The 16238-nt window shown below is 50.6% G+C and overlaps 1 protein-coding gene across 1 annotated transcript in view; it reads left to right on the top strand.

Annotated features, from left to right (window-relative positions):
* Positions 1–16238, top strand: part of LOC142295586 (vesicle-associated membrane protein 1-like) — an 80267-nt gene that overhangs the window by 38163 nt on the left and 25866 nt on the right. The window contains exon 2 of the mRNA XM_075338691.1: positions 3953–4022. Coding sequence (XP_075194806.1) covers positions 3953–4022 — 70 coding nt within the window. The remainder of the gene's footprint in view (positions 1–3952; positions 4023–16238) is intronic.

Raw genomic sequence — 16238 nt, 5'->3', positions numbered from 1 at the left:
TGTTTGTCTTTCCTGCGGGTTTACACACAGCGATGTGTGGAGCTGCAGGAACGACAAACAACATCGTACCTGCGGATGCACTGACATTATGAAAATGAACGATGTGACACAGATCAGCGATTTTTGACTATTTCACGCTCGTTCATCTTCTCTCCTAGGCTTTACACCTTGCAACGTCGTTACCGGCGCCGGATGTGCGTCACTTTAGATTTGACCCCAACGATATCGCAGTAACGATGTCACAACGTGCAAAGTACCCCTTAGTGTTTCCTTCATAGTACAGAAAATCTTTGATTATGCCCTTAAAAAAAGAAATTGAAGTCTTTTTACATGTGACTTCATGAAATCTCAGCCCTCGGTGCACCTAATGATGCCCCTGAACTGTGTGGTGTTGGTGCTCTTTTCTTCTCTATAGGCTTCTATATGTACAGTTGAAACCAGAAGTTTACATACACTATTTATTAAGACAGATCTGCATGTTTTTCTCACTATCTGACATTAAATGAGAATAAACCTTTCCTGTTTTAGGTCAATTAGGAATCAAAATTGTTATATTTACCAAATGTCAGAATACTGAGAGAGAGAGAATGTTTCAAGGAATTTTTATTACTTTACATACACTAAAGGGTACTTTACACGCTGCGATATCGGTACCAATATCGCTAGCGAGCGTACACGCCACCGTCGGTTGTGCATCACGGGCAAATCACTGCCCGTGGTGCACAACATCGCTAACACCCATCACACGGACTTACCTTCCCTGCAACGTTGCTCTGGCCGGCGATCCGCCTCCTTTCTAAGGGGGCGGTTCGTGCGGCGTCACAGCGACGTCACACGGCAGCCGTCCAATAGCAGAGGAGGGGCAGAGATAAGCGGCCGGAACATGCCACCCATCTTTTTCCTTCCTCATTGCTGGTGGACACAGGTAAGGAGATGTTCGTCGTTCCTGCGGTGTCACACATGGCGATGTGTGCTGCCGCAGGAACGACCAACAACATCGTACCTGCAGCAGCAACGATATTTGGAAAAGGAGCGATGTGTCAACGAGCAACGATTTTTCACGTTTTTGCGCTCGTTGATCATCACTCCTTGGTGTCACACGCTGCGATGTCGCTAACGGCGTTGGATGTGCGTCACTAACGACGTGACCACGACGATATATCGTTAGCGATGTCGCAGCGTGTAAAGCACCCATAAGAGTATTATGCTTTTAAACAATATGTGACAGTCCATATGATGATGTCATGTCTTTGGAAGCTTCTGATAGGTTTATTGGCAACATCTGAGTTACTTAAGGGCCATTTACACGCTGCGACATCGCTAACAATATATCGTCGGGGTCACGGTTTTTGTGACGCACATCTGGCATTGCTAGCGACATCGCAGCGTGTGACAGGCAGGAGCGACCTTAAACGATCGCAAAAGAGACAAAAATCGTTGGTATATGAGAGGTCGTTCATTTCCCAAAAATCGGTGTCTCGTACGTAGCGAGGTTGTTTCTTGTTCCTGCGGCATCACACATCTCTGTGTGTGACACCGCAGGAGCGACGATCATCTCCTTACCTCCGTCCCAACGGCAATGAGGAAGGAAGGAGGTGGGCGGCATGTTCCAGCCGCTCATCTCCGACCCTCCTCTGCTATTGGACGGCCATTTTGTGACGTCGCTGTGACGCCGAACGCACCTCCCCCTTGAAAGAGGGATTGTTCGGCGGGCACAGCGACGTTGAAGGACAGGTATTTGCGTGTGACACTGCCGTAGCGATAATGTTCACTACGATAATGATCACCACATATCGCACCAACGACGCGATGTCGCAGTGTCTAAACCATCCTTTAGAGACACACCTTTGGATGTATTTAAATGCACACCTGAAACTTACTGATTGTGTAGCATCATAGGAAAACCAAACGAAATCAGCCAAGATCTCAGGAAGAGAATTGTGGATTTGCACAAGTCTGGTAGATCTTTGGATGCAATTTACAGATACCTGAAGGTGCCTCGTTCATCAATACAAACAATAATGCGTAAGTACAAACAAAATGGAAATGTACAACCATCATACCGCTCAGGAAGGAGATGGGTTCTGTGTATCAGTGATGAACGTGCTTTGGTCAGACATGTGCATATCAGCCCAAGAACAAAAGCAAAAGACCTTGTGAACATGCTGGCGGAAGCTGGTTAGATTGTGTCATTATCCACAGCGAAATGAGTACTGTATCAACCTGGTCTGAAAGGCCACTCTGCCAGAGAGAAGCCTACATTACTCCAAAAGAAACATAAATAATGTGAGCATAGCACTTCAGGATTCTCATTGACTTTGCTGGCATAAATGCATCAAATAAATGCAATAAAAATGCAAAGTGTACACACAGTCTAAGGTGCTTTCTGGTTGTTTTCCTTCAACCAAACTTTCAATGTTTGTAATAAAATGCATACTTAGAATTCAAATTGTTCAAATTTCAAAAACCCTGATCTCAATCTGATTGAAAATTTATGGGCAAAGCTGAAAATCAGGTGTGATCAAAGCGGACTACAAACATGGCTCAGTTACACCAGTTTTGTCAGGAGGAATGGGCGCAAATTCCTACCAACTATTGTGATAAACTTGTGGAAGGATAGCCAAAACATTTGACCCAACATGGACAGGGAAGCTGGTCAGAGATGATGGGAAGATGGATGTGTGGCGCCCTGGACAAGCCAGGGGCCACAGAGAACAACACACACACACCCACCCCCAGCAGTTCACAGCAGACATCCCCAGTGAAACTTGATTCCTTTCCTCGGGCTCAGACAGACACACCAGGTGGGCGGAGTCAGGAGATGGAGACGCCCACCCAGGAGTTTAGCTGGCCTGAGGCAGGAAACAGGTTCAGACAAGTCCAGGAGAGGAAGGGAGAGGAGGTCTGCAGAGAGGCAGAAGCAGACAGGGGCCTAGGTTGGAGCCTTGGTCCCTCGTGCAGCAGTCAGGCAGACGGTAGTGGCCGTCTGCGAGAGCCGGGAAGACAGTCTGGTGGAACCGTAGGTAGCCGGGGCTGGGCGGTGGCCCACCGGTACTGAATCGGGGAGCCAGCTGGAAACCGGAGCGCAGGAGGAGCGTACGGCGGGTGCAAGAAAGGACTTACATTACCAACCTGGGGTCAGGGAAAAAACACCGCAGCCGCCTGTGGGACCCGTCCATCCAGCCGTTTGTTTGACCAGAGACTCTGTGTGAATTACTGGCTGAGTGAGTACCACCGTGCCGTGCGGCACAGCGCGGCCCCCGTGACCCTGCACCTCACCAGGCCCTGTAACCCGCCTGTCATCCATCCCTACCCCATCACCGGGCCCCAGGACAACCAACCCCCTACCCACGGAGGGGAGAACTAACAACAAAGCTGCTCCCCGTCACCGCTCCCGGGATCCCCGTCTAGAGCAGCGGTGGTGTCACCAATATCACCACAACCGTGGGTGGCGTCACGGACAATAACTAAATCCCCCACAATCAATCAAAATCATCCCCTTTTCACTCACGGGCGAGGAGCGCCGCTCGAGTCCCCGGAATCCGGCCCACCGCTCGAGCCACCACCGAGCAGCAACAGCCGCAGCAGCAGTGGCAGCCGGACCCGAGCAGTGGGAGAGCGCAGCGTCCCCTCATCCGCCCGTGACAGATGGAGCTCAATACTGGGTAATTATGGAGGAAAACATGTTAGAGGCTACAATACTTGAGACTGGGGGTGTAGGTTCACCTTCCAGAAAATGTGCAATCCCTTTACTTGCCTATGGTTTTATAAAGCCTTTTATACCCACCCAAACCAGGATTCAGAATGGATATTTAGTTTTGTAAAAGATGGTATTATAACAGTCACAAATTCTTGTAACCTCATTGAATGTGAAAGATGCTGTTGCATTCTCCTTCAATTGATTATTAATTGCAAAAATAATAGTAGTATATTTCATCATTTCATGTTTTAGGTCAGGCTCAGGCGGCATGCCCCAAACTAGCAATCGCAGACTCCTCCAGACACAGGCCCAAGTCAATGAGGTAAGTCATAGTATCTTATTCTCAAAGTAAGATGGCTATTGTGTTTGTCATTTTATCGCTGGGGTGCCCTGATGCCATCGGTTGCATCCAAAGAATGCCCAATACATGCAGTATGTAACGCCTTTGACTTTGATATGCCATCTATCAATTCCGCTTTTATTTCTGCATCGCACCTGGGATTTAATATGGAAAAAGATTTTTATGTGGTGAATGCCACTGTATTATCTGCATATTTAGATAACGTTTCTGTGATGTATATCAAACTGTGGCGCCCTGGACTAGCCAGGTCGTCACAGGTAACACACCCCCACCCCCACCAGACAGTAACATTAGCCAAACACAAAACCCTTGTTGCCTCCCTCCAGGGTCTGATGTCTACACCAGGTGGGGCGGAGCCAAGCAGTTGGCCCCACCCACTGAGTAGTTCACAGGCCTGGAGGCGGGAAAAGATGACAGTTAGAGTTTGGAGGTGAAAGTGAGAGGAGTCAAGTGGAGAGTGTCTGGGTTTGTGGCCCAGGCACTGACAACAAGGTTGGCAGACGGTGGTGGCCATCTGCAGGAGTGGTGAATCGACGCGGAACCGTAGGACCGGGGTCGGGCGTTGGCCCGCCGGTACCGACCGGGGAGCGAAGTGAAGCCAGCACACACAGGCAGGGCCATCGGACCCCGACAAGGCTTGGAGTCGCCGTCAACAGTCAAATCCGAGTGTTACAGGAACCCCAGGGGTTTCCTAACAGCCAAAGACCCGTCAGAAGGCAACCACCCACACCCTGAGGGTATACAGCTACCGCCTAAGGCTAGAGACCCAAGGGCCAGCTCCTGCGGGCAAACGGGCTCCTCCGGCATCCGTACACCAGGGAGCGGACTACCGTTGGGGATCCACCGTAGTCAAACAAGTACACAAAGGTGCAGGGAAAGACAGCCGCCATCACCTGTCCGGGGAGAGACACTGCAGCCGGCTGCGGGACCCGTCCATCCAGCCATTTGGTTTACTGAGGACTTTGTGCATCTCTTACTGAGTGAGTACACCCGTGCCATCCGGCACCGCGCCGCGCTGTCCCTGCAACCCTGCACCTCACCTACCCTGCCTCCCCATCACACCACCGGGCCCTGGGACCGCCAACCCCTACCCACGGAGGGGGAAAACAACATCCCAGCTGCTCCCTACCATCGCTCCCGGGATGCCCGTCACCAGCAGCAGTGGTGCCTATCTTCACCACAACCCGTGGGTGGTGTCACGGACTAAATCCCCCAAAACCAACCACCCCTTTCACTCATGGGCGAGGAGCGCCGCTCGAGTCCCCGGATCCGGCCCACCGCTCGAGCCACCGAGCAGCAGCAGCCGCAGCAGCGCTGGGCCCGAACATTAGTGAGCGCAGCAGCGGCGGCGTCCTCCCCGCCCGCGACAAAACAAATCTATGAAATGTCTAATTACATTATCACAACTACAATAAAAAGTAATGAGGGGAATTGTAATGCCTGATTGGAGCCACAGACTCAGACTGGCTGTAAGGGGAATGTAGAAAAAAGCCACTCACAAAGCAGGACCCCAAAAACTCTGCAACCCTGTAACCCCTTTACAGGGATTTGGAATTACACAGAGCCTCAGAGATCGCTACCTGTGGTAGACTGCAGTCCGTGGTCGTCAGGCAGGGTCAAAATCCAGGAGATGCAAAACAGGAACAGAATCGGCAGGTAAGGGCGTAGTGAGGAGAAAAAGCAGGGGTCAAATCCGGAACTGGCAGCAAGGTACAAAAACGACAGGCAGGAGGGTAGTCAAACAACAAGCAAGGTCAGTGCACAGGAATCACAATACAAACAGCACATGAGCCAGGAGAACAGAACTATCACTGGCAGTGGTCATGTGACAGGAGGGGGAATAAGAAGGGTGTGGTGTCTTCCCATAGGCTGCAGGTGAATGTTGGCCACTTCAGCCGGGAGACACACGCCACCTACAGTCAGCCAGTGGTACAGCAGGTTCCAGGGAAACCCAGCCTAGGGGTTGAGCGGAGCCTGTGCTCCGCAGAACCTCGGGCACCGACTCCTCTCCCATCACCAGCACTATCCATGGTGGGAACATGGCATTGTCTGGCGATCGGAGCAGAAGTCGCAGGAGCGGACTACGGTGGGGATGTGACAGGAATCTAGCCGCTCCCTTGTGGAGTATTGTTGGTACAAAAAACATACACGAGATGTATATGTGGCGCCCCTGAGGCTTCAGTTGCCACAGAGTATTGCACCCAAATTTGGGTGTAATGCTAAACCCGGTTCCTAAGAAGATCAGTCCCGGTTTCACCACATTACACACTCAAATACACACTAGGTTGCCCTGTTCCCACTGGGGACTGGGCTAGGGTCGGGTAATAAAGGGGTCGCCGACAGAGAGGCATTTTCAGATGCCCTCAACAGGGGCCCCAGTCCCACTAGCTTAGAACCTGGGAGGGGGGAGGTGCAGCCAGCAGGGGGAGTCAGGAGCCAACAGAACAGTTAAGGAGTTCTCCAGCAGGAGAGCAATGGAGCAGTCACATCTACAGGTGCTCTGGTGGGAAGGAGGAGACATTCACAACGGTTGCTGGCAGTGAGAGGGATCTCTGCTCCCCACGGAACCGACGTCACACATGGTGGCAGGACCCTAGGGAAGATCATACTTCACGTTGGTTTTCCAGAATCTGCATGGATAGGGACGGTTTCAAACCTCCCTGACCACAAAGCGCCCGAGATCACAGTGCCATATAGGATCCGGGTCCTCGTTCCAAGCCAGACCCCACATTGGAACCGTGGCACCTGCATATAGGGACAAGAGTACATCTCGTGAAACCCCGGGTGCCCATGTAGCTTCAAGCCAGGGGATCCACAGACAAGCGTTACAAAGGAGAAACCCACCGAACACCAAACCGGACTGATCTCTAAAGGGATTCGGGTTCGACGGAGCCCATCACAGCAAGTATTACCTGGATGAGCGGCATGGTACAGAAGTGAGTAAACAATCTGGAACCGCAGCTATAGACTATGACTCTTTATTACCCATACTGCCGCTCCCCGCCACCATTACTACTCCCCTCACCATCCTCCCCGGCGCCTGCTCTACCTGTGGAGAGCGATACCATCCCTGGCTGCTACTAACATCTGCCCCGGAGGACAGCGACAGCAGCGGCGGCCTATTCCCTGGCCACATACCACAGGTGGTGTCACGACAAACACCTCACTACTACAGCCATCATCCTATCCCCCAGACATCTCTTGTATGCCTTGGGGCAACGGAGACGGGCTAGGTTGCCCGTGACAAGCGACAGACGAAAGCCCGGCGACGAGTAGGTTAAACGCCTATCCCCGTGGGGCGCTACATATATATGGTCATCTTGTGGGCTGTGTACACAAGCAGCAATGTAAAGACTGCAGTCATCATCTCGGATCACTGTTAATAGCAGCAGATCTTGTGGCTGCTATAGGGCCCATGAGTCATGGTGGTTTGGTGCTGAACAACATTATGCACCCTCCCCGCCTCCTGCAGAGCATCAGAATTTCAAGAGTATTTCAGGATATTGATACAGTTGTATACAATACTGGAACAGGGGGCAATCAATTCAGTTTCTGCATCTGAGTCTCACCCTCAGTTCACACATGAGTAGTACTTGAGTATACTTGCTGGGTTAGTAATAGCGGTGTCTGACAGACACCTCCATTACTAACCCCTGGGATTGATGCCAGCTGTCAATTCACAGTATTAACTCCATTGCTACCGCACCAGGAAAATCAGGAAGAGCTGGGCAAAGCATCAGAACTGGAGCATCTAATGGATGCGCCACTTCTGGGGCAGCTGTGGGCTGCTATTTTTAGGCTAGGAAGGGCCAAATAACCATGGGCCTTCGCAACCTGATAATACCAGCCCCTGAGCTGTCTGCTTTACATTAGCAGATTATCAAAAATAGAACGGAGCCCACCCGGTTTTTTAAAATTATTTATTTTAGCAATTTTAAAATTAAAGCTCCATGGGATCTCCTCTATTTTTGATAACCAGCTAAGATAAAGCAGACAGCTGGAGGCTGGTATTATCAGGCTGGGAAGGCCCATAGTTACTTGGCCCTTCCCAGCCTGAAAATAGCAGCCCACAGCTGTGTTTTACCTCTGCTGGTTATTCAAAATAGGCAGTAGCCAACATTATTTTTTTTTATTTATTCCATATTCACATGTTTGCAGAGCAATTTTGCTTCCTTTTGCAGCCCCCTAGCTCTTACTCAGACCATTTTACAGCACAGAGGTTCAGGTCACCATTGACTTATATGGGGTTCGGGTCCCGAACTAAACTTTTAACTAAAGCCTGGCCAAATCTGACAAACCTGAACTTCTATGGGTCCGCTCACCCACTGGTGGACACAGACAGAAAAGGGCCTCTGTGCAAGAACAGTATATGGACCCTTTTCAGTCTAATAACTCATTAAAATTTACAATTCCTCCTGCTTTGGAGGTAGAAATGGGCCTCCCAACCTCATGGGCCCCTGTGTGACTGCACAGATTGCACTAATGATATGACCGTTGCCCCTGGGCTCATCTCTAGTCGTAACGCCAGCACAGAAACCAATTTTGGATGTTTTCAGGTCTCTGGTAATGCAGTGTGTTACCACTAGATGGCAACATGGTCCCAATCTGCGATCATGATGCACTGAAATGGAAACAATAATGCACAAGCAGTTTCCAGTAGTTAGTTACATGCTGCATGGTGCTAGAAATGTGTTTCTCTATGTTCACCTAGTGTCTGACATACCACTGCTGGTGCAACTTGTGCAACTGCACAGAGGCCCAGCAGGTAAGAGGGCTACTACCACCTCAAAAGCAGGGGGAGTTTTGATGAGTTATTTGACTGCAAAGGGCTATACTGTTTTTGCAAAGGAGCCCTCTTTTGTCTGTGTGTGTCCCTATGTTCACCTCAAACTTTTGCTAGGGCACCAAATTGATGCAGAGGTAAAACAGGAACTTTGGGCCCTATAGCAACCCCCGGAAGGCCCCATTGTTTATTAAGACCTGAAAAAGAAACTTGTCAGGATGATTTTGCTAGCGAAACTTGTAGGATGTTCTGGTCATAGAAAAATAGAAAGTCTGAAGCCATGGGCAAATTAGCTACAAATGCATTAGAAGTAGGTTGATGTATTTGTGGTACGTTGGCACACACCCATTGCATTTCCAGGCTATTTTGCAGGTGGTTTAAAAAATGGATTTTTCATGCACAATCAATTATTAGAAGACAGGAATAAACAAAAAGTAAACAAGAAAACAAGAAGTTCTATCCATCCAGACCTTACCTGCCCTGCTGTGCTGCTCTCTTGTCTCATTTGTTTTTTCCCTGCCGCCCATGACAGCATCACCTGAGAGATAGGTTGTGCTGTCAAGGGCTATTGAAAATCCCATTACCGGTGAGTAATTAAGATTTTTTTCAGTGCGGTCACCCATGTTGTATTCATTGGGCCATCTTCAGCATCTTCTAATGTGACGCCCTGGACTATTTGGGTCGTCACAGGGTTCTGTACAATCTGCCCTTCCCATGCAGAACTCAAACCCCCATGGTTCTGGGAACCTAACCTGCAGCGCTGCCTCCACCAGCATTCAAAAATCCTAGATACACTTTGCACCACACCCTGTCAGGCACACCAGTGGGCTGCTTAAGCAGGAATAGGGCCGCCCACCTAGGGGTCAGGCAGGGAGGTGGGAGGTGTCAAGTCAGTCGAGTAGGAACCCTCGAGCTGTGAGGAGCTCTGAGGAAGCTGGGAGTTGTAGCTCCTAGGGGAGAAGCAGACTAGGTCGCAGACGGTGGTCTGGACCTAGAGGAGTCGGACCCCCGGTCGCAGGGGATTGAGGCTAGGTGCCTGGAACCCGTCAAGGAGGACGGTCAGCAGCCTGGTCTACCACCGGTCCGGGACCGAAGGCACGTCGGGGTACATGGACCCTAGGTAGGGGAGAAGCTTCAGGCAACCCGGCAATTAACTTGCAGAGGACAGGGCCTTTATGGACTGTTCGCACCCAGCTCAGAGATCGGGGGCACTAGTGCAACGAGGGGGATAGGGCTTTCCTAGCAAGCGGCCCACTGAAATCCCAAGCATGAGCTCCTGAGAACAGGCTCCCTCACTTAGCAACAGTGGGGAGCGGGGCCCGGAAAGCTCCAAGCTACCGGGCCACAACAGACAATCAAAATTGGTGCCAGGAGGCAGAGGCAAACCATCAGGCAGTGCTGCAGGGGACGGGACTTCTAGTTCTCCAGCAATCGGGCCACTTCTATGCAGTAGACGTTTGTGAGTCCAGTTTTTAGACAATATAAAATTGCTCACCCTTTAGCTGTATCTCGTATTTTGCTGGTGCTAAGCCCCCGACCCTCTAAATTCAGCACTTGCACCTCTGACGCCAGGTGCTGGTCGTATCTTTACCAGATTTTCCCATAAACAAAATCTGAAAAAAGTGTCAATTAATAGAGGTTACCAACACTTCTTGTTATTTCGTCTAGTGTTTCTGCCATGACAAGCTCCCTGTGCAGTGAATGTCACAGCTAGAAATCATCTTTCCAGTTCCAGATGCCTCCGGGTCACTTCCATTGTCGTCATTGTCACAGCATGACTCGGTTGTCAGGCAGACCTTCATATTTTCCATTAATAGCTTCAAAGAAATAATTTAGGTCAACTCCAGAGTGTTGTTGGTTTGTTGTTGCGCCTCTTTCTGTTGTTGTTTTGTTTGCTCTTACAGCACCTGCCTGACACAGAAAATTACTTTTTATTAATGCCTGCCTGTTCCTTTGACTGCACTTTCCCATTCATTCATGTTTATCTTCACCGAAAATGTTGGCACCCTTAAAATTGTTCCAGAAAATGAAGTTTTTCCCCTCAAAAATTATTGTAATTACACATTGTTGGTTATACGCATTTATTTTCTTTGTGTGTAATGGACCAGCACAAAAAAGAAATTGAGAAAAATATGAAAATCACACCTGAAACCAAATAATAAAGGGAGATGTTGACTCAATATTTGCACAAAAAGGAGAGAACTGTCTGAGGATTTGAAAACCAACATTATTAAAAATATATCAATAAAATCAAGGTTACCAGTCCATCTCCAGAGATCTTGATGTTTCTTTGTCTACAGTGCACAACATAATCAACAAGTTTACAACCTGTGGCAGTGTAGCTAATTTCCCTGGATGTGGACAGCATTAAAAAATTGATAAAAATTTGCAATGCAGGATAGTCAGGATGGTATATAAGCAGCCCCAATGAAGTGCCAAAGAAATTCAAGCTGTCCTGCAAGTTACGGGTGGCATCACTGTCAGCGATTTTCCATTTTGCGCTGTATAGCAAAAATTGTGGTTTTCCGTTTTTGCTCAGTAAAGCAGAAATCACGATCTCCTATGAATATTGGCTCGCAGACAGTATTCATAGGAGGATTGTAATGACAGACACAGGGGTCATCAGCTGACTAATATAATGTAGAGAAAGTCTGGCTCTACTGCTATAAATAAAGGTGCTGTAGGGTAAATAAATGTATATCTCAAATAGCAAAACCCAAGCACTCAAAAAGAAGAGGAGAATAGATTTTGATGCAAGTGTTTTATTAACAACCGACAAACTGCAAAAGTGTGATCCCTGACATATAGCTACAACCAACGTTTCGGTTATGACACCTTTATCAAGGTAGTTGCTTAATATAGAGATGGTATGTCGTACGGGTCAACTCGGACAACCGTCTATGAAGATTATATGGAGGGCATCACATTTTGCAGTATGCAGTGTCAAAGTGTTGGTGGTGGGCTGAGAAAAGGCAGAGGTGTAGAGAGGAAGACGCCTGCTTTAAATGTCCAAGATGTGCTGTAGCAGCTGCCACTGCCACCGCTCACTGCTTATTTCTTTGTAAAAGAACGGTCCGAGGATGATTGATGAGGTGAAGCCACACCAAACGGTTACCTTTGGCAAATGCAGCAGAACCCCCTCAACCACATGCAGATTTTTGGTAGACCATATGCAACAGTTTTGTGTATCACCGTTCCATTCAGGTAAAAATGCACTTTCTCATACCACAGAACATTCCATGGCCAATTGCCATCCACTTCCACTCTCACCAGAAACATGAATGCAAATGTCATGCGAGTTGTTGATGATGGCTAATTTTGTACGGGTATGCCCACAAGACCTTTCGGAGAAGTTTCCACTCTGTGCTGTACGGGAGTCCCAATTGCCTGGAAACACTGCGTACATTGCTGTTCCCAGCAGGGTTGTTCGTGCCCTGTTCCACGACGGCAGTGGCAATGTCTTCCATAACCTCTCTGCTTATCGGTCGTCACCCGCGCCCTGGCTGAACACTCAGTAACCCTGTTGCCTCAAAACGTGTCATTATCTGTCTCAGCGAATTGACAGCCATTGAACTGCTATGTGTGTGAAGGTCTTTAAAATGACGAAAGACTCTCAGTAGCTGTAGCATTTCTGGCATTATCATGAAACAACCACACTAAGCGCACAATCCGGCAAAGAGACAGGCATCTTGCAGACTGAGTTGCAAGGCGCACTTAAGCCTGCTTTACATGGTACGATCGATTGTGCGATTTCACAATCGATCGTACCCGCCCCCGTCCTTTCTGCGTCACGGGCAAATCGCTGCCCGTGTCGCACAAAGTCAGTAACCCCCGTCACACATATTTACCTCTCGTGCGACCTCGCTGTGGGCGGCGAACGTCCACTTCCTGAAGTGGGAGGGACGTTCGGCGTCACAGCGACGTCACACGGCCGCCGGCCAATAGAAGCGGAGGGGCGGAGATGAGCAGGATGTAAACATCCCGCCCACCTCCTTCCTTCCACATAGAGCCGGCGGCGGCCGCGGGAGGCAGGTGAGCTGGTCATCGTTCCCGTGGTGTCACACGGAGCGGCGTGTGCTACCACGGAAACGATGATCAACCAAATTAAACGATATTATGGAACCTAACGAGCAGTACCCGACTCACGATTTGTGAGCGATACTGCGTCGCTAGGAGGTGTCACACAGGCCGGCATCGCCAGCGATGCCGGATGTGCGTCACAAAAACCGTGACCCCGACGATCTATTGCACGATAGATTGTCTGGTGTAAAGCAGCCTTTAGGCTATGTGTTCACGGTAGAATGTTGCTGCGGATTTTTCTGCATGAAAATCCGCGGCTTTCCCGCAAAATCCGCACCTTTTCAAAGGTGTGGATTTGCCGCGGATTTACCGCGGATTTGCCGCGGAATTGCCGCGGATTTTGGTGCGGATTTTTTTTTTTCCAATTCTGAAGCCAAAATCCGGATCAAAATCCGCAACAATAATTGACATGTTGCAGATTTTTCCGGATCAAAATCCGCACCAAATCCGCCGCGGAAAAATCCGCTGCATGGGCACAGCATTTCCAAAAAGCCATAGAAATGGCTGGGAAGTGCCGCTGCAGATTTTCGGGAAATCCGCGGCTTTTCCGCGAGAAATCCGCGGCAAAATCCGCGCATTTTCCGCAGCGTGGGCACATAGCCTTATTGTACAGCGTCACTTTTTCACCTTGTGGGGAGTTTTGGTATAAAAAAAAATGTAAGATGCCTTCTGTTTCCCCATGCCTTAAATAGCATACATAACAATTTTCAGCCAATTCTGTCCACTGGGTCAGTGTGCACACGGCTCCAAAAACTTAGGTTATTTTATGGCCAACTTGTACTTTAAATGGTCATTCCCACAAAGGCATTACCTTTCAGAAAACATAGCAAATGCATACTTATTGTTAATATTCAGATAAGCCTAACATAAAGATTCTTTCTTGTACCTTTGTGTATGTTTTACATCTCCATGTGCATCTTGGTGCATCCATCTTGTCTTAGGATAAGCTCATGTCGCGGGCGGGGAGTGGACTGCTTCGCTTGCTGCTCGGTGGCTCGAGCGGTGGGCCGGATCCGGGGACTCGAGCGGCGCTCCTCGCCCGTGAGTGAAAAGGGGATAGTTTGGTTTGGGGGATGTTGTCCGTGACGCCACCCACGGTTGTGGTGAGGTTGTGACACCACCGCTGCTCTGGACGGGGATCCCGGGAGCGGTGACAGGGAGCAGCTTAGATGTTGTTTCTCCCCTCCGTGGGTAGGGGGGGTTGGTTGTCCCGGGGCCCGGTGTAGGGATGGCAGGTGGGTTACGGGACCTGGTGAGGTGCAGGGTCGCGGGGGCAGCGCGGTGCCGCACGGCACGGTGGTACTCACTCAGCCAATGATGAATGCAAAGTCTCCGGTAAAACAAACGGCTGGATGGACGGGTGCCACAGACGGCTGCGGTAGTTCTTCTCCCGGTAGGTTGGCGGTGACTGCCTTTCCCTGCACCTGTGTTATGTTCACGGTTCCAATGGCTTCCCACCGGTAACCCACTCCCCAGCTTGGATGGATGCTGAGAGAGCCCCTTTTGCCCGCAGGCTCTGGCCCTGGGAACTGTAGCCTTGGCGGTGACTGTATTTCCCTTCACGGTTTGATCGGTTGCCTTCAATCGGGTCTTGACTGCTGGGAAACCCCGGAGGTTCCCTTCGCTAACGGATTTGACCGGTTTTACGGCGACTCCAAGCCTGGTCGGGGTCCGAAGGCCCTGCCGAATGGTGCTGGCTTCTCTTCGCTCCCCGTTCCGGTACCAGCGGGCCACCGCCTGTCCCCGGTCCTTACGGTTCACGTCAATCAGCCCCTCCTGCAGACGGTCACCACCGTCTGCCAACCTTGCCGTATGTGCCCGGGCCACGCACCCGAACACGGTCAGTCTCCTCTACTACCACTTCACTCCTCCACTCCTCAAACTCAACTCTACTACTCTCCTCCACTGCACCTCTCTCTGACTTCCTTTTCCCGCCTCCAGGACTGTGAACTCCTCGGTGGGCGGGGCCAACCGCCTGGCCCACCCCCTGGTGTGGACATCAGCCCCTGGAGGGAGGCAACAAGGATTTATGTTTGACCTAGATGTGCCTAGCCGGAGTGTGGGGTGTGTTGTTGTAGTACCTGTGACGTCCTGGCTTGTCCAGGGCGCCACATTCCCCCTTAGTAACATGCAGACCGTCCGCGTGCTGCCCGTCCATCACCGGTTTTATTTTTGTTAACTGTAAAAAAAAGGGGTAAAACACATAAAACAGTAAAACAGAAGTATTTGCATCAATTTCCCATAACGAGAGGTACGGCACTTAAACGTTGCAAGCAGTACGGCTTCCGCTCTTCCCCCACCCAAACAACCTGGCCTGATGCTGCCCCTAAGAAGTGGGCAGCACCCCTTGACCCCGGTCCAGAACCAAGCTGCCCGAGCGGGTACGGTCTCTTTCAGGGGACACACGTCCATGGGGACCCCTGAACCCCCCGGAGGATCGCCACCGGTTACGGTAGTGGCGGGCCTGGGCCATCCCTTTCCTCCAGGCCCATCCTCCCAAATCAGCCTCTCCAGAGGCGGTAACGGAATCAAGCCAACACATTTTTTTATTTACATTCCACTAAGTTTGTGGTTTCCCTGCAAGTTCTCGGGCTTGTCCGTAAGCAGTTCCTTACGCAAGGATTGCAGACAGTCCCTACGGGGACAACAGTTGCCGGCAACGGCCGGTTCAATCAAAACCTCAATCAGGTTACTTCTTCGGTTGATTTACTATTATCATTTAAAAACTTTCAAACTGTACTGGTGGTCCCAACGGGGACAACTGCGAACCACGGTGGACCGCTGACTCACTCCAGATCCACGGTGTCGGCCAGGGGAGGGGGCTGGGCAGATACTCGGGCCTCTTGACTGCCCCTCAGCTTCGCATCCAGCGCAACCAACCCCTCTCCCCGCAGTGCCTGGTGTATTGGACCAAGTCCCCCGGCATCAGGTTGCGGCCTGTATGGTCCTCGGGTAAGTAGGCATTGACTTCCCGACGGACCACAAAGATTTTGGCCTCCAGGCCCGGTTCGTATATGAACCCGTACCCCCGACGGACGTCAAACCTCCTCACTTGTCCTTCATAGAACGGGCCCCGTACCCGGAAGGTGGCCTGGCGGAGGCTTTCCTTTTCTTTTATAGTACGGGCTACCAGCTCTGCCTTCCTTCGCTCCCTCTCCGCAATCTCCTGGCCCAGCTGGGTCTGTCCTCTGTCCCAGTAAGGGACTACTGCGGGCCCCGGCGCACGGGTCGGGCCCCGCGAGACCTCCTTCACGCTGCCCAGGACTGGCATTCTGGGGGGAAGGTCCCGCGGTGTCATGGCCTGGAGTGCTGCC

Source organism: Anomaloglossus baeobatrachus, chromosome 3 (assembly GCF_048569485.1).
Source record: "Anomaloglossus baeobatrachus isolate aAnoBae1 chromosome 3, aAnoBae1.hap1, whole genome shotgun sequence".
NCBI classification, from domain to species: domain Eukaryota; kingdom Metazoa; phylum Chordata; class Amphibia; order Anura; family Aromobatidae; genus Anomaloglossus; species Anomaloglossus baeobatrachus.
This window is presented reverse-complemented; position numbering and strand designations above follow the sequence as displayed.